Source organism: Chrysoperla carnea, chromosome 5 (genome assembly GCF_905475395.1).
Source record: "Chrysoperla carnea chromosome 5, inChrCarn1.1, whole genome shotgun sequence".
Lineage (NCBI taxonomy): Eukaryota > Metazoa > Arthropoda > Insecta > Neuroptera > Chrysopidae > Chrysoperla > Chrysoperla carnea.
Window position 1 is genome coordinate 6,429,892 of NC_058341.1, and position 26,321 is coordinate 6,456,212.

The 26,321-nt window shown below is 30.1% G+C and overlaps 5 protein-coding genes across 5 annotated transcripts; 2 read left to right on the forward strand and 3 right to left on the reverse strand.

Annotated features, from left to right (window-relative positions):
* Positions 1-267: 267 nt before the first annotated feature.
* LOC123300381 lies at positions 268-2,529 on the reverse strand. Its single transcript, XM_044882949.1, has 3 exons — positions 2,182-2,529; positions 979-1,383; positions 268-532 (listed from the first exon to the last, which is right to left on the reverse strand). Exons 1-3 carry the CDS (start codon positions 2,394-2,396, stop codon positions 268-270), a joined length of 885 nt encoding a protein of 294 aa, XP_044738884.1. The 5' UTR covers positions 2,397-2,529.
* Positions 2,530-3,035: 506 nt separating this feature from the next.
* Positions 3,036-4,810, reverse strand: LOC123300382 (zinc finger protein OZF-like). The gene is made up of 3 exons (XM_044882950.1): positions 4,694-4,810; positions 3,761-4,626; positions 3,036-3,225 (listed from the first exon to the last, which is right to left on the reverse strand). Exons 1-3 carry the CDS (start codon positions 4,808-4,810, stop codon positions 3,036-3,038), a joined length of 1,173 nt encoding a protein of 390 aa, XP_044738885.1.
* Positions 4,811-9,853: 5,043 nt separating this feature from the next.
* On the forward strand, positions 9,854-12,234 carry LOC123301773 (nucleoporin Nup43). The gene is made up of 3 exons (XM_044884668.1): positions 9,854-10,250; positions 10,321-10,573; positions 11,629-12,234. The coding sequence occupies exons 1-3, from the start codon at positions 10,029-10,031 to the stop codon at positions 12,219-12,221; spliced, it is 1,068 nt and encodes a 355-aa protein (XP_044740603.1). The 5' UTR covers positions 9,854-10,028; the 3' UTR covers positions 12,222-12,234.
* A 1,606-nt stretch (positions 12,235-13,840) lies between these two features.
* On the forward strand, positions 13,841-21,388 carry LOC123301762. Its single transcript, XM_044884649.1, has 5 exons — positions 13,841-14,049; positions 14,413-15,183; positions 15,461-17,808; positions 18,012-18,538; positions 18,824-21,388. Exons 1-5 carry the CDS (start codon positions 13,884-13,886, stop codon positions 18,897-18,899), a joined length of 3,888 nt encoding a protein of 1,295 aa, XP_044740584.1. The 5' UTR covers positions 13,841-13,883; the 3' UTR covers positions 18,900-21,388.
* An 822-nt stretch (positions 21,389-22,210) lies between these two features.
* Positions 22,211-26,317, reverse strand: LOC123300383 (MAPK/MAK/MRK overlapping kinase-like). Its single transcript, XM_044882951.1, has 10 exons — positions 26,296-26,317; positions 25,573-25,687; positions 25,416-25,505; positions 25,122-25,202; positions 24,918-25,033; positions 24,570-24,750; positions 24,052-24,156; positions 23,433-23,724; positions 22,628-23,028; positions 22,211-22,537 (listed from the first exon to the last, which is right to left on the reverse strand). The coding sequence occupies exons 1-10, from the start codon at positions 26,315-26,317 to the stop codon at positions 22,258-22,260; spliced, it is 1,683 nt and encodes a 560-aa protein (XP_044738886.1). The 3' UTR covers positions 22,211-22,257.
* Between the last annotated feature and the right edge of the window lie 4 nt (positions 26,318-26,321).

Here is a 26,321-nt window from a genome sequence, read left to right on the forward strand (position 1 = left end):
GATCCTTTTTATTACGCGTCAATCAAGTCTTTTGGCAGTAGTTTAAGAATTTGGGGACCCCTTTGAATGGCGACCTATTTTTTGGGTCCAATATACTTACTTCAGATCCAAAATAATTTAAAATCGCCACACAGCTAATTGGCGTTTGTTTTCGTAAACATCGTGACATATGTCTTCTGCTCAATGCAAATACATAAGGAATATTATAATTGATCGCTAATTCTTTAAATTTAATAATTTTTTCATTAAGGGCATCTAAGAAAAACATTAATCCAACATTAAAAATCCCAACAAAAAAAATTGCAAATGAATTAAAAACGTACCAAATGGTTGTAAATTTGAGGCGATTATAAGTAATTTAACATTTTTAGTCGGCATATATTTTTCAATTTCATGAAATCCAACAATAAATCGTTTTTTATGAACCGTTTTAGTTGAATCTTGAAATTGTCGATAATAAAAATCGGCGATATCTTTTAATAAACGTTCAACATATGAATTTAATTCGGGCGTTATAAGATTATCACATAATCTGTTAAAAAAAAAACTATATTTAAAAATTTTTAAAAGTCTAAAACGATTTTGAGTAAAAACTATACAAGTCCAACCGCTTTTGGGCATACATTCATGGCTAAAGCCATGTCAAAACTCTTATACACTAATGTTATAAAGAGGAAAGATTTGATTTTTTGTTTGTTTGTTATGGATAAACGAAAAAACTACTGGACGGATTTTAAAAATTCTTTCATCAATATATAAAGCTACATTATCAGCAAGTAACATGGGCTATATTTAATGTAACAAAAATTAGGGCTCCCACATCAAAAAATTAAAACCCATGAAATTGAAAACAAAAGGGGGCATAAGTGAGGTCAAGGGAAATGAATTTATCGCTATAAACGCAGTTGTCTTTGTTTTCAAAGTTAAAATTACCCAGAAAAGCAGTCGAGTGTTTAAAATTGATTAGAAAATACGCACATGTTAATTTTACTATTTTTATTTTCACACATTTCCATACAATTTTTCTCTTTGATAATTTGTTTTTTCATTTGTGATAAATGCGGTTTCTTATTCTCACGTATTTTTCCATGTCGACGTTGTGGATTATCTGAATCTAATATATTACCAGATAATAATATACGATTATCTGTTAATTTTTTTACATGTTTTTTATTAATTACTGCAGGAGCTGGTTTTTTAATATTTTCAATAACTTCAACAATATCAACAGTGATTGGAGCATTACTTTTCTTATTTACAGATACAGCTGGTGATATATTTAAAGAACAATTTTCATTATGGTTTTGTTTAATTTTAATTTTCTTTTGCTTAACAGTTAAATTTAACGATGGAAATTGTTCAATATCATTTTCTAAATTAACACTAGACAAATATGATTAAATTTTTTTTTAAATTCAACTTCCCTTGCTGAAAATGAACACAAGGCAGATTTGAATCCACTTTCAGCACATCAAATAAGAGTTCGAGTTTGCGATGATTTCCGAGTGGAGCTTAACATTTGCAGGCCGAATATTGGACAAAAATCTGTTCTGGAAACTCAGAATACTTAGTAAAACTATTGAATTGGCCACAGCTAAATTAACATTATTTTTGTCGGAACTACACTCAACAATATTGTTGCTTTCCGACGCCATATTGACAATTTGTGGATTTCAGCACCAGGGAGCAGAAAGTGCAACTAAATTTAAATGACTCGGCTAGCCAGGTAGTTAAACATCATTAATGATCCAAGTCATTTGCCTAGGCTGTTAATTGAGCAGCTAATTAAGCTAGTTGGCCGCGACATATCCAAATCGTAAGAAATGAAAAAGCGTAAAATTCCGCGGGTAACAGTAACCTAAACGTAAAAATAACTGTAGTATTATCCATAATAGTCGATATTTTTAACGCACCTACACAACCTTTTCAAACTGAGCTAATGAAATTTGTAAGTACCTTAAATTGATGCCAGTTTTTTCAATTGAAATATCATGTTTTTCGCGGCCGAATATCATGTTTTTCATTTCCAAATTGATTTAAGAGAGTTTTAAATTTGAATTTAAGTTTAATTGAGTTGGGGTAAAGGATAAGAAAATTTTCGTTCATGGGTTAAACGAAATGGATTCAAATCATTTTCATCCTTGTATTATTTTTCAGGAGATAAAAGTTAAATAAGCTTACTCTACACACGAACATTGTCGAATTGGTTTTGAATTTAAATATGAATTTTCTGTAATGATTTGTATACGATGATCAGTTGACTGTAATTTTAAAAGTGCCGCCTTTTCACGTTCTTTTTGATTTTGTTCACGTACTTTCTCTTTTTTTAATTTTTTTCGTATTTTACGATCAATTTTTAATTGATCTCGATCTATTTCTTTTTGATTTTCGTTCATTATCAATTTTGTTTATACACAGCAAACGTATCAAATTGAACTGAACAAATTCAGATTTAGGTTATGTACAAGATATAGAAAGTTCAAGTAAAAGGCGATCGAAAATATTTCTTAATCATTTTTAGGATCTATTTTTGTCTGATATTTAAAAATTTATTGTATTTCATACACTTTTTTTTGTCAAAATTTCAGAAAAAATATTTCTCTTTGTAGGAATTTGTTGTCAAAGTTTAGCGCGAATTTCAAAATTTCAACTTTCTTTAATTTAAACTCTATTGAAGCTGTAAATTCCACCTGTTAGTTTTTTCTTATAGATAAAAAGTTTTTATCGAATTCATTTATGGTTCAAAATTTCAATTATACAATTGAAAAATTAGTACCCTTTAATTGTCATCGGTATGAATTGTCTGATTATTTTTCTTTTTCTCTGGGAGGTAGATGCGACAGCCACTTCTGTCGATTAGAATTCAGAGAAAATATTCGAAGTAAAAAAAAGAATGTGCTAAAAAGGGCTTTGGAAGGAAGAACGAAGTTTAAGGAAAAAAAAAAAAGTGCTTCGTAAAAACGGCTTTGGGGTCACATCACCCTTCCCAACTGGGCTCTAGTAAATTTCAGCACATTCGAATGACCTAGCTGTGGTTATACACAGTTTGTCTTGCCACATGCCCTGTGTCGTAGCCATTGATTCGGTACATTACGAAGTATCTTCCTATGGGAATGACTGGCTAAAAGGAGCGTTTGAGACGAACCCTCTCGTGTCAACGAGCCAGCTGTTTCAATCCCTTGAAAGCCAGCGGTACCTAGATCAGCCTGACTTTGTTGTTCAGTGCTAACATTAATACATTATTCACGATTGGAATCTTGACGCCCCAAGGGCCCGAAGAGCTGTCTTAATATTCCACCATTTAACCTTTCAAGTTACAGATCTAGGCACCTCTCAACATGGCGAAGATTGCTGGTTGAAATTGAAATAAAATATAATTCATTTTCATACATACAATAGAGCCGTAAAGTTGCCGCTTAAACAGTTAATCGCAGTAGAGAGAGATGAGATCAGATAGACGCGTAAAGCTGTCTCCAATAAGACTGAGATAGAGATAAGACCAGTATATACAAACATATTAATGAAAATTCCTACCAATTCTGTCTCTTTCTCTGGAGGTCAAGAATTTATTGCGTTTCCTATATCTTTACACCTCTATGTTATTATCTCTATGGTTCCCACAGACATATAATAAAAAGATCAACATAAATATTTTCAATTAAAAAAAAAAAATTTAATTACAATTTATTGATGAGTTTTTAAATGTACAATTAAACTACTTTTCATTGTAAATTGTTTACTACATAAATTACATTTAAACGGCATTTCTCCACTATGTGTAAAAATATGATATTTTAAATGTGTCTGTTGCCGGAAACTTTGTTCACAAATATTACATTTATACGGTTTATCACCCGTATGTATACGACGATGTTTCACTAAATGTGCCTTCTCTCGAAATTCTCGATGACAAATATCACATTCATGTGGTTTAACTCCCGTATGAATTAGTTCATGCAGAGTACATCGACTTTTATGACGAAATGATTTTTCACAATACTTACATTTATATGGTTTTTCCTCTGTATGTATTAATTTATGAATTTTTAAATTATTATTTTGTGGAAATGATTTTCCACAAAAATTACATAAAAATTTATTTTCCTCATGTGTTATCATATGTTTGTACAAACTACCCCTGCGCGTATAAATTTTATGGCATATTTTACATTCAAAATGATTTTTTAGCTCGACAGTCTGTTTTAAACGTGTAAGATATTCTGACGGATGTTTTTGTTTAATATGCCGATTTAAATTTCTTTTTTGTGAAAACTCACGATTACATGTTTTACATGCATGTGAATGCACCTTTCTATGAATTTTTAGATGTTTACGAAAGTCTACATGTGATTGAAACTGTTCGCCACACGATTCACATTTCAATGAGTTTCTCGTGGTATCCGGTAATGTAAATTGATCTACTTCATCATTTTCAGGACTATTTAAATAATCAGATTGATTTTCTTCAATGAATTCATCTTTTTCGATTTTGATTATTGAGCTATTTAAATATTCTTTAAATTTCTGATTAACATTCCAACATTGCTGTTTAAAAGCATAACAAATTTTTAATTTTTCTAAACATTTCGTGCAAATTTGTTGTGGAAAATTATCATCTTCGACGATCTATTGGCAAAACAAAATTTGGTGAACAGAATGTGGGAAAAAACTTGTATTTTTAGTATTATTGTACCTCTATGTTGATGATTTCAGTTAATATTTCTGATATTTTAAAAGGAATATCCATGAAAAGTGATTGTAAATCACCCTCACATGAGCATGTTCGACATATTATTTCAAAATTATACATTTCTTGTTTCTCATGTGTCTGTTTATTTTTGAATTTGACAGTTTACGAAAATGTCAAAAATTATAATTCTAAAGGCATATCCTTACGCTACGCAGTCTGAGAATGCAATGCAAATTAATTACGTACGCATAATTGTGACGATTTTGAACAGGATTAAAGGAAAAAGGATTACAAATCGGTTCAAAGTTTTTTTCGGGAGACAAGCAGACACGGAGACATTACGAGTTAGAAGTAAATGTATTTATCCCATTAATTCTCTAATGAACAATGTACCTATCTACCTATTCGCTCCGTGCATGAGAAGATTTACCATAGTAACGACACACTACTTTATTAATATAATTGTATGGATGGACATACAAGTCTATGGATTATATATATGTTTTATATTGAAAATTTAATACTATTAGCTAATAAATTTAAATAAAAATATTATTTATGCAATTTCTCTCTTATTTTCACAATTTCTAATGCAACAAGTTATATGTATAACATGTACGTACTACAAGTTGCCTACTTATTAATTGTTTTAAGTCAACTTTTACGTGGATTCGACCGTTTTATTTAATTAACAATTTAATATTGATTAACAAATAGAAATGTTTGCATAACTAAAGCTGATAAAACTCTTCTAGAATGTAAAAATATATAAAAATTACTAACCTTTTGGTCCTTTTTTCATTACCGTCACGCTTCACGTCCGAAACGCTGCAAACAAAGAAAATTTCAAGATTATTAAGGTCTTAGTTTCAAATATATTGATATTGATAGTGGTAATGAAAATCTATTTCGACAAAGAGGAAAGGGGCGTTAAAGCCGGAAGTTATTCGAATATATAGTGTTACAGATATGTAATATAAGTTGCCTACAAAAAGAAAATTTAAGATAACAATAAGTCCATTTTAAACAATTAAAAGTAGACAACTTGTATTACATTTATGTAATGACTAAGTTATTATGTTATATTTACCGTCTTATTTGTTGTGATTAGCAAGCTTTTTTTCCATAAAAACGCATACTTTACGCAAGTTGCAACCTTTAAGTTTGGCAATATCGAACACGAGTATTGTAGCCCAAAGCTACCTTTATTATTTTGAATATAGAATATATTCGAAATGAACTAACGATTTCATGTGATTTTCTATGATTTATTGAGCAAATAATTGTAATTCTTACCTTAATGTAATGCAACCATAGCAGTCGTCAATTTGAGATAAAAGATTTGCTCCAAACACATCACACTTATCACTTCAAAAACTCTACACATCTTTAAACACAATTTTATCAAACAAATGTTGAAAAACTTACTTGAAACACATTCAAAGTTCACGATATATAAACTTTAAAAGCTTTCCACTAGATGGAAACTACACTCATAATTTAAGCATCTGAAAGTTTAACGTAGATTTTTTAAAAGCAGATACTTTTTATAATGTATATTTAAAAATATAAATTATGAAAAGTAACATTGGAAAATTTTAAAAAATATTTTATTTTTTCTGTTCGTTGCATCTTTGAATAAAAATTTAGCCAGTCAGACAAGACAATTATATAATTATACAAGAAATTACACGAAATACTTAAAACTTGTTTGTCACATATATTAGAAGATTTTATGTAATAACTTTATTTATAACTTTCATTGAGTTTAAATTAATTAACAATGTTTTTTTTTAATAAAACACATAAATTTTATTGAAAATTGCATTGCATTTTTTTCTCAAGCAATATTCAACAAGTTTATAGCGTCTTTTTAACTGCGCATGCGTCTCAAATAACTGCTTTTCATTTAAATATGAATTATATATTTTTTTATTAAAACACATATGTTGTTACGAATTATACTTAAATTTATGTTTTTAATAAGTTATTTTAATATTATTAATAACAATTCGAGGGATAAAGTATTTATTATATTTATTAATTTAATAATTAAATGAACAATTGTCACACATCCTATTCACAAGCTATACCATATTCAACTACTTCAAAACTTGTCTTGCGCATGTCTCATATAAAAGGATATATTTTTGCGCCAATTTTGAATACAGAAAAATTTATTTATTTTAGATATTAAAGATTTTTTCCTCAGTGTAATAAGATTAATAAAGTTTCACATACAACATACATTTGTTTAAATGCAATGACTATAATAGTTTTTAATTTCTAGTAGAAGTTATCGAAATTAAAATCTAGTTTAATCTTGATCAATCCTGCCTTTTCTTGAGAGTATTTTCAAAATTTGGTTTAATATCTATCTTGGTTATTTGCTTACGCAATTTTTTAAATACAATACCCCATTCATCGTAATTTAACGATTACAGATGATCTGATTCAACTTTTTCCCTAAAAATTTGAATCATTTGTAAGATTAAACAAGCCTAGATTGCTCCCATTTCATATGATTCTTCAAAAGATATGCTATTTTAAGCAGATGAAGCTACAGGAGATTGTCGAGGCCAGACTCCACATGGACCAGAACCCACAGCTTTTTAAAAAAAAAACCCGGAAAGGTCACATATACTCATTAAATGAAACCTACAGTGGTTCTGATAATTTGATTTTTTTAAATCGTAACACATTTAAATGATAAATGAAAAAAAAATAATAATTTTTCTGAGTTCGTATGCAAAAATACTCTAACTAGGGCTGTAAAACCACATTTTCGATAAAAAAAATCTAAAATTAATGAAACCGACTCATTCTAAGTCAATTAATTTTACAGACACAAACATTTTTTAATAAATAAGTTCTATAATCGTAAAATTAGCAGAATGTATAAGGAACTACCAAAACTAGATCAATTTCGATGATTTCTTTAAAGAAATTTATGTTTTTAGCATAATACTTAAAAGATTATACATCTTTAATATCTTCATTTCTGAAATAGAAATAAACAAATTTACTCCATTCAAAATTAGTGCCAAAAATATAATCCTTTTCCTGACGCATGCGTAAACAGTTACAGTTACAGTTACAGAGAAACATTTATTATAATTTGTGTGATGACTGTGTGAACATTGTAAATTTTATTATTTTAATTAATATAATAAAAAAAAATATTGTATCGCTAAAATGTTTAATAATAATATCATAATTATTTATTAAAACAAACGTTTTCAAAATGTATGTTTTATTAAATTAAAATTATAAAAAATTCAAAAAACAAATGAACAACGTCAAGCCTGCGCAGAAGTTGTTTATCACAAAAGGACGCTTAAGCTTGTTGAATATTGCATATAAGAATAACTGTTACAATTTTAAATAAAATTTCGAGTTTTTTTTAAATAAAAATAATTGATAATTAACTTAAACTTGAAAAAAAGTGATTAATAAAGTTTGTGCATAAAATATTTTAATATATTTGACAGACGAATAGAAATATTTCGTGTTAATTTTTCACTAATATAATTGTGTAATACTATCTTGGTAAAATTTTTATTCGAGAAAGTAATTAAAAGTGAAAATAAAGAATTTTATATGAATTTTCGTTAGTAAATATTAAAATGAAAGTTTGTCATGTAATAAATTATATAAAAAATGATGTTTTAAAAAATATACGTTTAACATACGTATGTTTTACTTTTAAATGTCAATGCCACCTAGTGGCAAATTTATACACTTTATATATCGTGGTTTGAATACAAGCTTAGCAATAAGCGAATTCCGGATAACAAAAAATTCCTTCGTTTTTTCTTCTTGTTAATTTCGTTTCTCCATACATTATCTGTTTCTTTCTTACCATAAAAAATAAAAGAAATATATAACGGGTGATAAATTTATTAAGAGACAACCGCGCTATTTTTAAGCTGAACAAGAATTATCGGGAAATTAAGTTGTTATCTAGTGGAAATTCTTTAAAACTTTGAACTTTTTTTGTGTTTCAAAATAAAGTTTGTTTAAAAAAATTGTGTTCTAATATTTGTGAAATGTTCGTAGTGAAAATTGTGTGAAGTGTTTGTGCAAGCCGTTCATATGGAATTGACGACTGCGATGGTTGCATTACAATGAGGTAAGAATTGCAAAAAATCAATCAATTACGATTTAGGCGAAGTTCAGAATTATATTAGCTCTGGTCTACATGACCGGTGGCCGATATTGGCAAAAGATTTTTCAAACACCTAAACCTTGCGTAAAATGTGCATTTTCATGGAAAACCGCGTGATGATCACAATAATGCGGGAAATGGTTTCAATAAACTTAGATGCATCAAATATTTTTATAGGCAATAATTATTACATTAATGTAATACAAGTTGCTTATTTTTTCAACTTTTATAAGCAATAATTATTACATGAATGTAATACAAGTTGCCTATTTTTACAACTTTTATTACATAGATGTAACAACATTATGCATTTCTCAATTTAAGAAGCAATTTAGTATCAAAGCATTTTTATCAAACTTTTTTTAAGAACTTATCTTTATTTTTAATATTTTGTATATTCACCCCCTCCCCCCCGACTCGACATTGAAATGGAATTTCATTACCAAACTTTACTCAAAGTTATAGATTTTAACAGGTTTTAAAACGAAAGCTATCAACCTCACTAATCTTAAAATTTTCTTTTTTTGCAGCGTTTCGGATGTGAAGCGTGAAGGTAATGAAAAACGGACCAAAAGGTTAGTGATTTTAATAAATTCTAATCATAAACTTCTAATCTTTAAAAAATAGAAAGGTTTTTTTCGCCCTCTTTTTCAGCATTTTATTTCAGGTGACATTAGATATTTTTTTAGGAAGAGAAATCCTCGTTGAGTGCCAGCTGTAAATTGTATTTCTGTGATTGATCGGCTTAACATCCTACTTTAGGTAAGTTTCACAGGGATTAGAAATAATCTTAAGTAATTTTTATTAAGTATAAAAACATAGAAGTTGTCTGTATGGAGGTTTGAAAACGGATTGAAAGGTTGCTGCCGCCAAACCCTTTCAAACGTCCAACAGGGGCGGTAGGTGGGAACAACTTCAAAAATATTTTTATTTACAGTGGAACCCCTATTTTAATTCAATCCAGTTTATGATTTCAAAAACTTACAAACACTACCAACTCTACGAAAATACGGTATCGCAGACGCGTTACATAGAAACATACCTTTATAATAAAATACATGTGCGTTTTTGTCGTGATTTCAACACAAACTTTAAGAAGAACCGCCAAATTATTTTCGTAAGGAAAAAATTTGAATTAAATATAGTTTTTAAAAGTAAAATAATTAAATAATGGGTGAAAATGTTCATGGAACTTTTATATCAGAAAAACCAAGTAAAATTCGATGGAAGCCAGAAGAGTTATTTGAAACACAAACATTTCTAACCGGTAGTTGGGATAATGAAATCAATAATATTAAGTTATGGACTTATAAAGTATCACAAGAAGATCCTGATATTTATCCATTTGTTTTAAAAACATTACCATTTAAGGGCGATGTCACCGAAATTAAAGTAATGAAATAATGCATGAAACAATTATTTAGGTTAAGTTTAACCTCTTTTATTTTTTAATTATATACAGTTTATTAATTCGAATACGGCTGTTGTATCGTCATCAGATGGTTACGCGATATTGATTCGAGTTAAAAACGATCAACATGGAGGTTTTGAACTTGAAGAAATATCAAGATTTTCGAATCTACACTATTTCAATAAATTTGAATCGAGTCCATGTACAGGGCTATCCGTATATGATGAAGATATCGTAACTGTTGGAGAAGATGGTCGTATTAATTTACTTAATGCTAGACAAAGTCGTCCTATTCAAGTTATTGGTAAGTTATATATCGATTCGCCACGATCAACGGATTTTTATATATTTTGTTGGTTTTAATTGACTTAGACACTGAGTTTGTTCAAATCACACATAGATTGTAACAGATTTTCTTGATTTTTTGGTCGCCAATTGCGATAACAGTTCTTTTTTTTTATGTCCTATAATCCCGAGGGGGACGTAGGGCCTCAACAAATGCTTGCCAACGAACTCGATTCTGTGCCATGGACTTGACTTCTCCCCAGGATTTGCCTTCTTCAGTAATTTCTTGCTCCAGGGCTCTTCGCCACGTATGACGAGGTCGGCCCACCCTTCTTTTTCCTTGGGGGTTCCACTCAAGTGCTTCTTTGGCAATGCTGTTGTTTCGCCTGAGTGTGTGACCAATCCAACCATATTTGCGTTGCTTGATGGTATGTGCTACTGGAATAAATCGTGTTGGACCAATAAATGTTGAGGATGTGTCTGAGACAAATGTTGATAAAGACTTTCAGTTGTCTGGTGATGCTTTGCGAGACTTTCCAGGCTTGACATCCATACAAAAGAACACTTTTAACATTAGTCTCGAATATTTTCAATTTAGTGTGTCTTCTGAGTTGGTGTGATCTTCAGATGGGTCGAAGTTGCGCAAACGCTGCCTTGGGTTTTCTGATTCTTTGTTCTACGTCTTCATCAGTGCCATCGTTTTCAGAAACAATACTTCCGAGGTATTGGAACTGTCGTACACGCTCTATGGATTGGTTGTTAATGATAAGATCTTCATTGTTGGCGTTGTTTATTCTCAACTCTTTGGTTTTTCCTTCGTTGATTTTCAGTCCCACCTTGTTACCTTCTTCGACTAGGTCGTTTATTTTGCCTTTAATGTCATTGATATTATGTGACATAATGCAAAGATCATCAGCATAATCAATATCTTCTAGTCGTTCTGTCATTTTCCACCTGATTCACGTTCATTTGATGATTAGATACTTAATTTTTGACGTATCGTTCAAAATTCCATTCGAAAAGTATTTTATCAAATCGATTTCAAACAATTTAAAGATTAATTATGTTTTCCAGAAAATGCTGATAGTTGTACATTAAAATGTGTATGTTTTCTAAAACATAACGAAGTACTAACCGGAAATATGCGAGGTCAAATGAAAATATGGGATATTCGTGCAACACAATCAACCAACACGCCAACAAGTACATTCATACTGAGTGATGAATATCATGGGGCCACATGTGTGACATATCATCCAACACAACGTCACGTTGTGTTAACGGGCAGCGAAGATGGTTTAATAAGTGTTTGGGATTTACGCCAGAATATGTATCCCGTTACCACACTGAATGCACATACACAAGCTGTTGCTGAAATACAATTTCATCCATCACATCCAAATAAATTGTTTAGTTGTTCGATGGGCAGTGAATTATGGGCATGGAATTCAAATTCTAAGTATATTACGAATAATATGTTGAATATGACACAAATATCGGATGAGAATATATGGTTGAATGCGGATTTAAGTAAAGATAAATTGGAAATATTATCTTTAATGCCTAATTTAAATTTACCAATGAATTCATTGGATGTGAATCGTGATAAAGTTTTATGTGGATGTGATAATGAGGCTATTTATGTAATTAATAATATTGAATATTAAATTTGAGATTCATCTTTTTGTATTTTATTTATTGTTTAATCTTTATTTTACACCAAAAATACTAGCTTGATATCCATCTATTTGGCTAGGTTTAAAAGTAAAAATAGGTAAAAACCACCCCGTTATAGCCTTCACCTCCCTTGTTCTCACTTATCCTCGTTCCATTACACTCGAAATAATGATAGGGATTGTTTTACAAAAGTAAAATATATGTACAGTTTACTTTTTGTTTTTAATGCAAAATAGTCATGATTCATTGAGTAAATCAGAAAAGATGGCCATGAATTGTTTTACATTGACTATTTTTACAGAAATTTGTAATTTATGGTAATGTTAGATTAAAATTAATTTTTTTTAAATATATCTTTATAAATTACAGCTCATGTGTTATTCAGATGTATGAGCTATATTATTGTTAAGTTTCATTCAAATCCATTCACTAGTTTTTGCGTGAAAGCGTAACAAACATGCTTACTTTCACATTTATAATATACTAGCTTGATACCCGCCCGCTTTACTTGGCTTAAAAGTAAAAACCAGCGCTTATTCGTTGTGTGCGTAGTCATGGTAGGGATAATAAAATCGATGCCAGCGCTTTAAGTGAAAAATTTTGGAGATAAAGTGGGCTGTTATGACTAATTTGCAATTCTTTACATGTTAATGATATAGAAACTGTCAAATTAAAATGATTGAAAAACACTAATTAATTAAACTTAATGCATTAAAAATTGTGAAAATAAGAAATCAAATTGTACAAATATTATTTTTCAAATGTTAATTATCGTAATTATTTATTTAAATTTGTGAAACAAGAATATTAAATTTTAAATGTAAGTTTTCAATGCAATCCACACAATTATATATGCATCCATTAATTCTATAATTAAAGTAGTGTATCGTTGTCATGGAAACGAAATTCACGCTCGGAGCGAATAGCCTCACTCTCTTGATTTCATTTATACCCCTTCAATAACACTTGTAGAGAACTAGATGAAATCGTAATTTGTCGCTCAAAGCCAGCTTTTTTAGTTGCACCAGGTGAAACCACAGACTTATATAAAAATCTATGGCTGAAACACGTCGAACCATAATATTTGTTACCATAGCAACCAATAGGTTACTATGGAAACCCTCAAACATTATTTTGAATTTTTCAACGCGCGTATAAAAAGCATTGTAGCTTACCACCCATAAGAAGGAAATCTTTAAAATCATGAAAATATGTTCAAGGAAAAAAACTTTTTTCGTTAATTATGAGCAAAACTATTAAAAGAATATTTTTTAAATTTGCATATGTCAAATTATAATTAGGAAATTTATTAAACTAAGAGTTGGTAACAAACAAACGTGTCAAAATTACTGTCAGTACTTGAAGGCCCTTATCACAAAAAAAAAAATTACAAAAACATTAAAGTAGAGATGTACGGCGCAATTCATAACATTCATTTTAATTTTATTTTTTTTATTTCAAATAACACATTTTTTTCATTAAATTATATTTACAAATTTTATAAAAGTGTTAAATAAAATCCATTAAAACATTTTTTTTAAATAAATAATTATTAGTTTTCTAAAAATTATATAATATTTTTTTTTTAAATCATGATATAAAAATAAACAAGTAAACAAGTTCATTTTATTTATCTTATCTTTTAATAAACAATGGATTCTCGTAAGAATAACAATAAGGGGAAGCCCCAAAATCATTCAAATGTACGTAATAAAGGCTTATCGAAAGATCGTTTGAAAGCTTTACAAGAAATGTTTGGACCAATGGGTATTAGTAATAATTTTATTAATCAAGTTGCTCAAGCTCATAACTATGATGGTAAGTAAAAATTTATTCGATCCTGTTCATGCCCTTGAAAATAAGTAATTCTAGTTTATTTCACCGAAACTCACAATCATACGATAATCGTCCATTTTGTTAAAATGACCAAATTTTAGCTTAAAAATACGAATTCAAACGCTTATATATCGAAAACAGTGAAGTTTTTTTAGGTCCAATCTGATTTCAGACCTTGATGTCTCCCCCAAACTCTGCAACTTGTTTAAGTTTTGATTGATTAACTAAAAAACGAGCTATTAGCCATAATAGATTAAAATGGTTCACCCTGTATACTTGACTAAATTGTTTTAGTTATTTTAAGGGTAGTTACTGATTTGTTTGATTAATGATTATTATTTTTAGTATCGCAAACTGCAAGCTACCTTTTGGCGTACGCTGATCGAATGTCTAAAGTTAAATCCCAGCCAATAAATTCGCCTACTACGAAACAAAATGTTGGAAACACATCTTCGACATCAAATCAAATCCCTAAAAATGTAAAACAAACATCAAATTCTTCGGCATCGACACCGATTGTTAATAAATCAAAACAAAATAAAAACGCAAGAAAAAACCAAAATTCTTCGACATCTTCAACAAATATTAATAAACCAAAACATTCTACAAAAACACGTTCGAGTTCTGGACCAGGACTCCCTTTACCACCCGCAAATTTTCATCCAATGAAATCATTCTCCGAAATGTTTGCATCTGGACAATCAACTCAATTTACAGAGCGTCGTAGTACGGGAGCCATTAAAAAGATCCCACCGAAGAGTCCTGGCGAATTAGAATTTGAGCGTATTGTAAATCTTATTAATACGGGTGTCAAAGTGGTCGTTTTATTGCGTGGTTTACCTGGCAGCGGTAAAACTCATTTAGCTCACTTAATATTTGATAAAACTGTGAAATCTTGCGGCGAAACAAAACCAGAGTATCATATCTTTTCAACGGATACATATTTTGAATGGTTGGGTGGTCGAAAAGGTTATCAATTTGATCCAACACGTTTAACTGAGGCACATGAATGGAATCGTAAACGATTTTGTGAGGCATTAAATCGTGGTATTAGTCCGGTTATTGTGGATAATACAAACACTATGGCTTGGGAAATGCATTCATATGTTATTGAAGGTAATTTATTTTAAAATTAAAGTTACCAATTCAGAGCGTTAAATTCAGAATGTTTGAGTCCGAAACCCTGGATCCATCTATTCTGGGAGAGATCCCGATGGAGAAGCTGTAGACTTTCTGCGTGGCTTTCATATTGTCTTCGGGTGACAAGTCGTTCCCAAGGAGGACACAGAGGACTCTTGATCTAGATGCTAGGGACCCATTTGTGGTACCCCTCTTTCTTTTTATAATTATTATTGTTAATACAGCTAAAAATCTGTTTTTTGTGTGTATATAGGAATGAAATTGGGCTACGTTATTGAGGTTCTCGAACCGTTCACACCGTGGGCATTTAAAAACAATGAATTAGCTAGACGAAATATCCATAACGTACCACAAGCAAAAATCACAGCGATGAATGAACGTTATGAACATGCGCGTTTAAATGGCGCACGTCTTATAGGCGTTTTCAATTTACAATATGAAGACAATAATAAACCCCCACAATTACGACTATTTCCAAAAACTGATGAAGATAGTACTACTGCCAGTGATAGTAGCTCAGAAGATTCGAGTGGCGAAGAAAATGACGATAAAAGTGAAGACTTATTCATAAAATACAGATATTTATGTAATATTTTCCCAAAATTAAAAATTCATTACTTAAAAGAAATCATTAAAAATGGATCATTAGATCCATTATGGGATTTTCTAAAATCATTGAATCTTCAATATGAAAGTGGAGATATGAAATGTTTATTAGACGTCGAAACGGATCAATCTGAAAAACAATCGGATGAAAATACTTCAAAACATCGTTATTCACGTGAAGAATTATTAAATATACTTCCATCAGATTTACGAGTGAAACTTCAACACATTTTAGATGGAATCAAAGGACAACGTTCGCGTCGAAGACGTCGTACCGAATCAAATACAACCGAAACATCATCTAGAAACGATGAAGAAGATAATGTGGAAGAAAATGATGATAGTGAATTAATTGATTGGACCAGTGAATGGAATATTGATGAAAATATTACAAAAGTTGATGATGATGAAACAAACCTTATCAGCGCATATTCATTACTTGATCTTGACGATCAATTTATCAATAATTTACCGGTGACTGAAATACAAAAAATTAGTGATAACGATAAAAATCAATTAGTTGAAATCGAAGATAATAATAGTTCGGATAAAACATTCTCGTTACCAACATTTAAAAACTTTTTTAATTTCTTGACGCCTAAACCAATCGTACCGTCTCAACAAACCTCGTCTATTACAACACTTGAAGAACTTCTTCAGAGTCCAACCGTAACAAATGCTTCCACCATGACTAACATGAATACGTTTATAATTACAAATGGTAGTATAAAATTAAACGATCCAGATTGTTATATTTTAGAAACACATAGTCGTGATATATCAGCAGGATGTCCAAATGTGACCGTAGAAAAACCACCACCGAAAATATTAAAATTAGATAAAAGTTCTATGACACACGAAGATAATTTCCTAGAAGAAACACGCTCACAAGATGATGTTAATAAGAATTTAATCGAATTAGTTGCAATGTTTCCAAAAATTCGTAAAAATTTTATACGGGATATTTATGATAAATGTCACGGTGATTTTTATTGGGCAGTTGAATTACTTTTGGATACACCTGTTGATGAGGATACAAAAATTGAAGATTCATCTTCGTCGGAAGACGAGGAAATTGAAGAGTCCCCTGAAATTGAAGAGGAAAAATGTTCAGTAATTGAACATGATAAAGTAACTTTTTCAAATAAAAAAATTCATCCGGACGATGTTATCAGAGTAAAAAAACAAGTCGAAGAACAATTTGTAATCGATGATTCTCATTATTCAGAGCATTGTTTAAAAATACGACGTTTCCGACATGGAGAATTACCGCCAGCTGGAGATGACGCCGTTGCTAAGCAACGAAGTATTTCAGAGACTTCAGTGAACGAGAGTGATGATGAAACCGATTCAAATGAAACGGAAGATAGTATGGAAGACGATGAATGTTTAGAAATGACATTAGGTTTTGAATTTGTTAATCGTTTAGATTCAGTATTTGGTAAAGAGAATCCCAGTTATCCAGAAGGTTTACAACCAGTAATTCAAGTCCCTAAAGCAATTGCACAACAATTACATTTACTTTGGCTAGAATCGTATTATCAACAGGTATGTGCACATGAAGAACGTTGGGAACAAATGTTAAAAGAAGATGAAGAATTCGCTCGAAAGTTACAAGAACAAGAAACCGAATTATCAGCGAGTGGTAGTCAACCGCAAGTACCATCGATACAAGAAATTTTAAATATGGAAATTGATTTGGAAATTGCAAAACGTGGTAGCGAAACAAATGAAAGTTACGAGGATTTAGCGTCACGATTAACAAAACAAAAATTGTATGAAATGTTCTCAGGGATCCCACAGGAAACGGTTAATGATATTTTAGATAATTTTAATAATAAATATGCTGAAACAGTGAATTATTTAATTGGTATTATGGGTGATTCAAGTAGTAGTGGCGGAAATCATGAAGGAATTGGAAGTATGTTTAATGAGGAAAATTTATCAAATCAAGAGAAACAACTTATTGAACAAGCGAAATTAGCTAGTTTGCAGGTAAAAATTTTTTTATTTCCACATTTGATTACAGGGTTTTTATGCGAACAGCCACACACTTGTATATTTAAAAACTCCCTACAAATGCGGTTTTTTCCTTCGTATTTTATTCCTATTTTTATTTGTAAACTCCAAACTAAAGCAATTTTCTTGAAACATAGCTAAGAACAAGATTTAGTTTTGAGTATATTGAATTTTTTCAGATTGTCGATACCGAACATCGACCAATGATTGTAGTACGTGAATCAGCGCCAACATCATCTTCTCGACAACAATCACCATCTCAACAGACACAAAATAAATATGGTGATGCCGAATACTATCGTGAAATTGGTCAACAAGAATTACGTTTACGTAATGAATGCTTAGAGAAAGCTCGTAACATGTATTTACGTGGTTTAACATCCGCCGCATTATATTATTCAGAGCTGGCACAAGTACATAAAAATAAATATGAACAAGCGAATCAATCCGCTGCAATATATTTTGTAAATTCACATTCACAACAACATAACAATAATAATACGTTGTTGGATTTACATTATTTGTATGTGAGCGAAGCATTACAAGTATTAGATTTATTTATTGATAATCATATATCACAATTACAAAATACCAATAAAAAATGTATTACATTGAATTTGATAACGGGACGTGGTGCACGTAGTGCTGGAGGAAGGGCACGTGTTAAACCAGCTGTTTTACGACGATTAAAACAACGACATTTAAAGTAATTTTATTTTATTCTTCGTTATCATGATCACTTTTTCACAAGTATCAATCGAATTCATATCGTGGCTAGTGTTACTAGTTCCTTGCTGTCAATAGGGAATATTCATGAAATTTAAATTAAATTTTATCATTCTGAGGGAGAAACTTGTATATAGGGTGTACCATTTTAAAATTTAATTTTGTATACCTTGTGCGGTGATACTTGTTATAAAAAGCGATCATGAAAATGATTCATATTCTGTGCATTATCTTATTTTAATTATTTCCTTATGTTTTTCAACAGATATCATTTCATCAATCCTGGATTATTGAAGTTTAAACTACGTCATTATGATGTAATGACAAATTCTCTTAAATAAAACGGGCAATCAACGGGTTTACCCCAAAACCTCACCCCAAGCCCCGTGCACACGGGCTTGAGTATTTCTATACTTGTTAGAAACTATATTCAGTTCTTTGTTTATGTTTGAAAATATCTTAAATATATTTCATTCCATTTATAAGATATTAAATGAATTCGACGAGTACTCGATTTTTATTTTATAAATGGAACACTTCGAAATTTCTGAACGTTTGTTCGATTCACAATAAAAAATGCACCATTTATTTTTTTTTTTACATTATGTTTTGAAATTTTACAAAACAAGCCATACTTAGTAATACACTCTACGAAAGTAAAAACGCGACATTTGATTTAATTTGAGCCGCGCGTCAGGAGTATTAAGCCATTTTTCCATTTAAATATCGGCTTAAAAACACATCACTTTAGAACCTAAGGATTTTATCAATATTTGTCACTTTTTACTAATTAAAATTATGTTAGATTCGCCTAAAATTATTGGGTAAAAGAAAACGGAGAACTTAACCATGATGACTGTTATCTTAATTTAAAACAAGATAATTATCTTCGAATTCCATCTCGATCGTTGCGTTAAAATATTGGTTTTAATCGTTATTTTAATTAGTTCAGTATTATCCGTTTTATTACTTTTAAAGTTCAATACAGTATCAGAAAATATTTTTGTTTTCTGGATCTTTTGAATGACCAAGTAACGAGATGGGCGTACAAGATGTAACATCACAATATACTTTGGATTGCATCGAGAAATGTGCAGGTAAACCTTTTTGGTACCGTAAAACGTAATCCAAAAAGGGCTTCTTAAAAAGTCCTATTGACTGCATGTTTCATGATGCAACCCTCCCGGAAAACCCTACTTTTTTTATTTTCCAATGCTGATTTGTAAGTTTATATGTTTTTTTGTTTAGATTTTAAGTTTGAAATTTTTTCGTAAGTTCAAATATGATCTCCGGATAAAAGAAATTAAGTACCGGAAACTCTCGGATTTCCACATTTTATTTTAAAACATGACCTTTTTTTAGTATAGGGAATTAAGGAATTGTTAACGATTCGGATTCTTGACTATCTAGTGTCCAGTCTCTGATGACCTATTGTCTGTCCTAGCTGTAGGCTACCTAAGGCACGAGGTCCTCCTGGAAAAGAGCTAGATATTTGAATTTTTGACGTTTATTTGCAAGTGAGAAATAATTATATTTTTGTATAGATTTTAAGATTGAAATATTGTTAATTATGTTATAAGTTAATGTTTAATTTGATAAATACCGGAAATTCCGGTTCTCCACACTCTATTTTGAAACTATACATGACCAATTTATTTGTGTTATGGGGGGAATTAGGGATTTGTTGATATAGAATACAGTAATAGTCATTTAATTGCCATAAAATTTTGTTTTGTGAAAATGAAGGTGCATTTTAGATTTTAAGATTTATTTAGTTACCAAATATCAGATATCAGATAGATATGACGTACAATTAATTAATTGATAGATTTATCGAAATAAGACTTATCGTATAATTTTTTTTTAGAAACGGCTTTAAAAAATCTGTTAACGGTTGTTGCAATTAGTTGAGAGTATTATGAAATTAAAAAGGGGTAAAACATTCATTTGAATCTTCCTTTACTACAAAATAATCGTTTGAAATTTGGGCAATTTTCAAATTTTTGTACTGTTACCACCAGAGGTGGATTTATGCTTAGGCTCGTGAGCAGAGCGTTAGTAACTCGAGCGTATCAGATTAACATATGAGGGATTCATTGAACCTTCCTTAGTATCTCCATCAAATATTAGCCCTAAATAAGGGGGGGGGGTAGATGAATTAACTCGAGCGGGTCAGATATGGCGGGTTAATTACATGCAAAAAAATGTACATTTTAATAATCTGAAAAAATTTTGATTGCGCTCGAGTTACTACGGGTAACGAAACTTTCCAAGCCTCGCATTTCCTTGCTTCACGCTTAAAACGTCAGATTATTGAAATGTACATTTTTTTTTAGCATGTAATTAATCCATCACATCTTAATCTGACGCGCTCGAGTTAATTCATCTATTGCAATTTCTTTTTTTACATATCTGATCGTCTGTACGCTTACACGCATCCCCCTATATTTAGGGCTAATATTTGGAGGAGGTACTAAGGAAGGTCCAAGGAACCTCCCATATGTTAATCTGACGCGCTCGAGTTACTACATAAATCCCCTCTTAGGCTCTCCTATTATAAAAAGTGTAGGTTATTTGTACGAATAAGGATATTTTAGTCCTCGGGACAACATCCTTTTTGTTAAATGAAGTGACTTCTATAAGTGGCTTCTATGCAACTTAAGTGCTAACAATATTTTATTAATTGATAAGCCATGTGTCTTTTATTTGTGATAAGCGATATTGTCATCCACACACGCTTTGTGGAATGGAAATATTTGTTTCAAATAAAGTCGTCACTAATTCATGATCGATCAAAGCATAAAATTTAAGTGTTGTGAATTTAATATTTAAGTTAATATTTTTAAACGAATTTATTATTGTTTTAAGTCATTTAATGTTTTCAGAATTTTTTTCAAATTAATTTCTATGAATATTTTGAACTGTTGATTTTGAATGTTCATAGAATTTAATAAATGGAAATTTCGTTTTCTAATCCTAAATATATATTAAGTGTTAAATGATTATATTTTTGATAGACAAAAAATGTTAATACAAAAAAAAATTTATTTTTTACAAATTAGAAAAAAAATGACAAATTTTAAAAAGCTTTAGTAGAATTTGATATGATTTTGTTAAAATACATACATTTAAAAAGGTCCAAACTGTTGTTATATGCTTTGACGGTAAATTTTTTGAAATTTTATGACATGAAATAATTTGCAGGAAATTTTGGAACTTTTTGAATCTATGTGGATTTAAGCAAACTCTTCTATTCTGCTTGATATATGCTATAGAAATTTATATTTTAAAAGGCCTTAATTTCCCTAAAATAAATATATATTCTTGTTTATTCACAAATTTTGTAAGAAATTTAAATGTTAAAACAATGTTGAAATTTTTATATTTTCCTATTTTTCAATAAAAAAGTCGAATTGATAAAAATTGAATAATATTTGCAAATGTATTTTAAAAATACTATAAATATAAGTCTAGAACCAATCGTAATTATTTGACAGACATTTCAAAATGGTTAAAATTTAAGGACTTATAAAATTTCTAAAAAATAAAAACTTTTTCTTCAAACCCAACCATTTTCGAGATACGTCACTCTATGGTTTAAAAATTTTATTCAAATAAACAAATGATACACAAAAACTTTACAACAGCCTAAATGAAAATGAATGGTAATATTGGAGAAAAATGAGTGAGAATTATAATTTATTTAATCATAGCTCCAATTTGTGTTCGTGTAGATTTTCGACCTTGTGGCCGTTCAATGACAATTTTATTTTCAGCAGCTTTCATTCGTGATCCAGCGTCAAACGTTGGATGATATTTCTCTTGTTCACGAATTGGTGTTAATTTTTCTTTGGCTTGCACTGTATGCGGTAACACAAACGATTTTGAAACGAATTGTTTACCTATAAAACTCATCATTTCAAAATCTTTTGACGTACCTGGATCCGAAGTTTTTTTTATAACTGGCTGCCTTATTTTACTAAAACAATTTAAAAAAATTAATTTTCTTATAAATCTTTGACATTTTTGCCTATTCACTCTCTTATAACTTCAAAAAATTAAAAATTACTTTAAAATTTGAAAATAATTTTCACGTCCTTGACTTTGCACTTTTTCCATAGAATGTGCTTTAGTATTCTCTTGTAGTTTTAATTTCGGAATCCCAGTTGTGTAAGTTGATTTTTGAGTGTTGCGCATAATTTGTAATTTTGCTGCAATATCCCATGCACGATTTAATGGCGATTCAACTTTACGATATTTATTCGATGTAATATTATTTGATGGTAAATGTGAACGACTAATATTTAATGCTGGACGTATTCCACTTATTGGCTTTGAAATATTTGATTTTTTAATTATGCGATTTAAATTTATTGAACCGCTCTTTGATTGTAATTCTTTTCTTGAATCGGATTCATGTTCAATTACAACTGAATGCGTAGAAAACATGGATTTTTTCTCAATCGAATTCTAAGTATAAACAAAATAATACAAATTGAAATTAAAATAAAGTTGAAGGGACTTCGAAGAATTTTACTTAAGTTTAGGTTCAATTGTTGATTTTGATTTGACAATTGTTATCGAAACCCGTGTACATACAGAGTGGGCCATTTTAATCTATACACCGAATATTTCGTTTTGTAGTTAACCAATCAAAAAATAAGTTAAACAAAAGTTGCAGAGTTTGATGGAGGGACATCGTGTTCAGACATCCCTGCAAAACGAGATATTATCCATAATAGATTAAAATAGTCCACCCTGTATAATTTAAAAATGACAGAACTGAGGACTCTGCACCTTTGAGACACCTTTGGGACACTAAATCACAAAATTCTGATTTCAGTTGAATATTTAAAAAAAATGTATGAGTTTACTTTTATTTCTGAAGAACCCTTTTTCTTTTCAACAACATAATCACCAATTGACATAGCCGATGTAACATTTTTACTCAAGGATAAAGATCTACGTTGCCATAAAATATCGTTATCTCGAAGTTCTTTAAAGTATCTGTGTTCCAGTAGCAAACGCACATTTGCACGATTATCCGGATCATATATTAACATCTGTTTTAAAATATCACGTCCATCTGTTGATAATATCGGTAATAAATTATTGAATCCGTAACCATCAATAATTGGAAAAGTAAAATCGCAATTACGCGATTTACTAAATAATGAAATAAAATATATAGTAGCAAGTTAAAGGTGGAATACCACAAGATCATTTTAATAAATCTATATTGCCGGGGAAGGCTTACACCAAATGGATCTCCGGCCCTTTACCCATCCGTATAAAGATATGGTCCAGGAAGGGGTATTTTGGACTCAAGTTGTTCGATAGTTCTTTAACGAAAAGTAAGAAATATTTTCCAAATAATCTATTTCTGAGTTGAAGCCATTGTTTTCATTAAGTTGTCGCTTTTATAATTTTCGAATAAATGACAATCACTATTAAAATGATCTTTTAAAGTCCATAAATACTAAAAATACGTACTGTCGACGAAATTTATTTAAAATCCTAGATGGAGGTGAACCTAATAACTGATGAATTTTATGAATTTGATCGATTTCATCATTACCAGGAAATAATGGTTTTAATCTGTGAATAAATAATTAAGTATAAAATGAAATTTATAAAATGATAAGTTTACACAGGATGGTCAAAAATAGTGAAAAAAGAAAAGTGATAACTTTGCTTATTCTACAAATTTCAGTTTTCTTAAAATTAGTCGAAAAGTTCCTGATATTAAAAACGTTAATTGGCGAAGGTCTAACTCGTTAACCATGCGTCAGATCGAAAAAAATCAGAGGACTTTCGGCTTGGATTCCCAATCCCTATTTTTCGTAATAAACTGTACAAGAAAGGTATGTACATTTATTCATGGACGTATCAAGAGGAGAGCAGGGGTAGGCAACTGTCCTCCGTTTGGACCTGGAATTCACCATACATTTAGCGGGATTCATCATACAATAAATGATTTTTAAAAACTTATATGTCTAATAAAATATTACGTCAACATTTCATAATAAACACAACCAACTGCCCATATATCCATTTTAGGTCCATAATAGCCAGTTGTCAATAAACATTCTGGTGATCTGTACCATCTAGTTGAAATGTATTCAGTGTAGGGTGGTTTACTATAAATACCACGAATTGATCCTAAATCACCTAATTTGATTATTTCTACCTAAAAATCAGTTCTCATTTTTAGTCATATCAACTTTAAAACTATATGTTCAAACGACTGATAGGAGACCCCGAGAACTGCATTGTCTAGGGGCCATTACAGTCTTTTTTAGCGCTCACTTAAAAATGATTTACCTTATTTCTATCTAATGGATCATAATTAGTAATTTTAATCAATATATTTTCTGGTTTAATATCACGATGAAACAATCCATTTTTATGGAGATGATGTAAACCCTTTAATAATTGATAAAGATAATTTCTAACACGATCTTCAGGAATACAACTTGAAAGGAAAAACAATTATTAAACGGATAATTGATTTAAAAAAGTTTTGGTTTTTCATGGAACCTGCGGAATTATATAAAACATACCGTTTTCTTATTTTCATATAATCATAAATGCTCATATCCAAAAGTTCAAAAATTAACGTAACACGTCCCAACAAGTGCTCACTAAAATTAAGATGATCGAAATGTTACCTATATTTATAAAACCAATTGATGAAGGTACGAATTCGTATCTCTGAAAAAAATTTGGCAAGCGACAAAGTAACGGGTACAACATCAATTTGTAAGTGCGCTAGATCAAAATTTATTCTCCGTTTCGCATTTAAAAGTACAAATTCGTACTTTTTCCCAAATTTAATAAATAAATAAAAAACTCACTAATGCGTTTCAATAATATATAAAATATTTGGATGTCGGCTGACTTTTCTCATGGCTACAATTTCAGGACATTCATATACTTCTTGACGACTAAATATAATTAGATTTCATTAATCGGGGAATCATTTAATTAGGGGTTTTTTACTTTAACACTTACTTGCGATAACATTTTTTTAATCGTTTCGCAGCAAAATATTCTCCAGTAACTCTATTCTGACATTTTAATACTTCTGAAAATGATCCTTCACCAATTTTTTCCAATACTTTATATTCTAAATACGTATATAGATATTATCGAAGATAATAAATGAGAACTCTAGGATATTTCGAAATAAATTTCGATTTTTGCCCCAATTTTCTAGATCAGTCATAGTCATCATCAGTAAGAATTAGCTAATCGTGATAACTCTTATTATGAATGTTACTCTTTTTGCTAATTGCAGTCCGCCACCAAATTAGCAAAGAGTAACATTCATAATAAGAGTAATCACGACTAGCTAATTCTTACTGATGATGACTACTTGGTAGTCGAAATACGTATTTATAAAATACAAAAAACTGATCTAGGAAATTGGGGCAAAAATCGAAATGTAATTCTAAATACGGGCAATTTTATAAAAGTGATTGAATAATTAATCGCAGTATAAGATATCATTTACTTTAAATTGTACATTGAATATTCGAGCGTATAAAATGGACAACCTTATAGGCATCCTTGTCATTAGAAAAACGCTTTGAACGTATCCAATTTATAAAGTTTATAAACAGTTAAAATTTAAATTTTTGAATATGATTTCAAAATATTTACATTTATTGTGATTGTAAAGTAAATTCTGCTTATACTGGTTCTAAAATAATAAAAAAAAGAAAATTTATTTACTTAAAGTGAACGAACTACTCATTATA

Bases quoted from the DNA above. Each gene is read 5' to 3' on its own strand.
- LOC123300381 (XM_044882949.1), bottom strand. From the start codon at position 2,396: ATGAACGAAAATCAAAAAGAAATAGATCGAGATCAATTAAAAATTGAT. The intron at 1,384-2,181 runs GTAAGCTTATTT...ATATTTGTCTAG, and splicing joins CGACAATGTTCGTGTGTAGA to TGTTAATTTAGAAAATGATA. The intron at 533-978 runs GTGCGTATTTTC...TTTTTTTAACAG, and splicing joins AAAAATAGTAAAATTAACAT to ATTATGTGATAATCTTATAA.
- LOC123300382 (XM_044882950.1), bottom strand. From the start codon at position 4,810: ATGTATAATTTTGAAATAATATGTCGAACATGCTCATGTGAGGGTGAT. The intron at 4,627-4,693 runs GTACAATAATAC...TTTTGCCAATAG, and splicing joins CTGAAATCATCAACATAGAG to ATCGTCGAAGATGATAATTT. The intron at 3,226-3,760 runs GTTTAAATGTAA...TATTAATGTTAG, and splicing joins ACACATAGTGGAGAAATGCC to CACTGAACAACAAAGTCAGG.
- LOC123300383 (XM_044882951.1), bottom strand. From the start codon at position 26,317: ATGAGTAGTTCGTTCACTTTAA. The intron at 25,506-25,572 runs GTAAGTGTTAAA...AATTATATTTAG, and splicing joins TTAAAAAAATGTTATCGCAA to TCGTCAAGAAGTATATGAAT. The intron at 24,157-24,569 runs GTAATATTTTAT...ATTTATTCACAG, and splicing joins GTTTATTATGAAATGTTGAC to ATTAAAACCATTATTTCCTG.
- LOC123301773 (XM_044884668.1), top strand. From the start codon at position 10,029: ATGGGTGAAAATGTTCATGGAACTTTTATATCAGAAAAACCAAGTAAA. The intron at 10,251-10,320 runs GTAATGAAATAA...AATTATATACAG, and splicing joins GCGATGTCACCGAAATTAAA to TTTATTAATTCGAATACGGC. The intron at 10,574-11,628 runs GTAAGTTATATA...TATGTTTTCCAG, and splicing joins TCGTCCTATTCAAGTTATTG to AAAATGCTGATAGTTGTACA.
- LOC123301762 (XM_044884649.1), top strand. From the start codon at position 13,884: ATGGATTCTCGTAAGAATAACAATAAGGGGAAGCCCCAAAATCATTCA. The intron at 15,184-15,460 runs GTAATTTATTTT...GTGTGTATATAG, and splicing joins GCATTCATATGTTATTGAAG to GAATGAAATTGGGCTACGTT. The intron at 17,809-18,011 runs GTAAAAATTTTT...GAATTTTTTCAG, and splicing joins CGAAATTAGCTAGTTTGCAG to ATTGTCGATACCGAACATCG.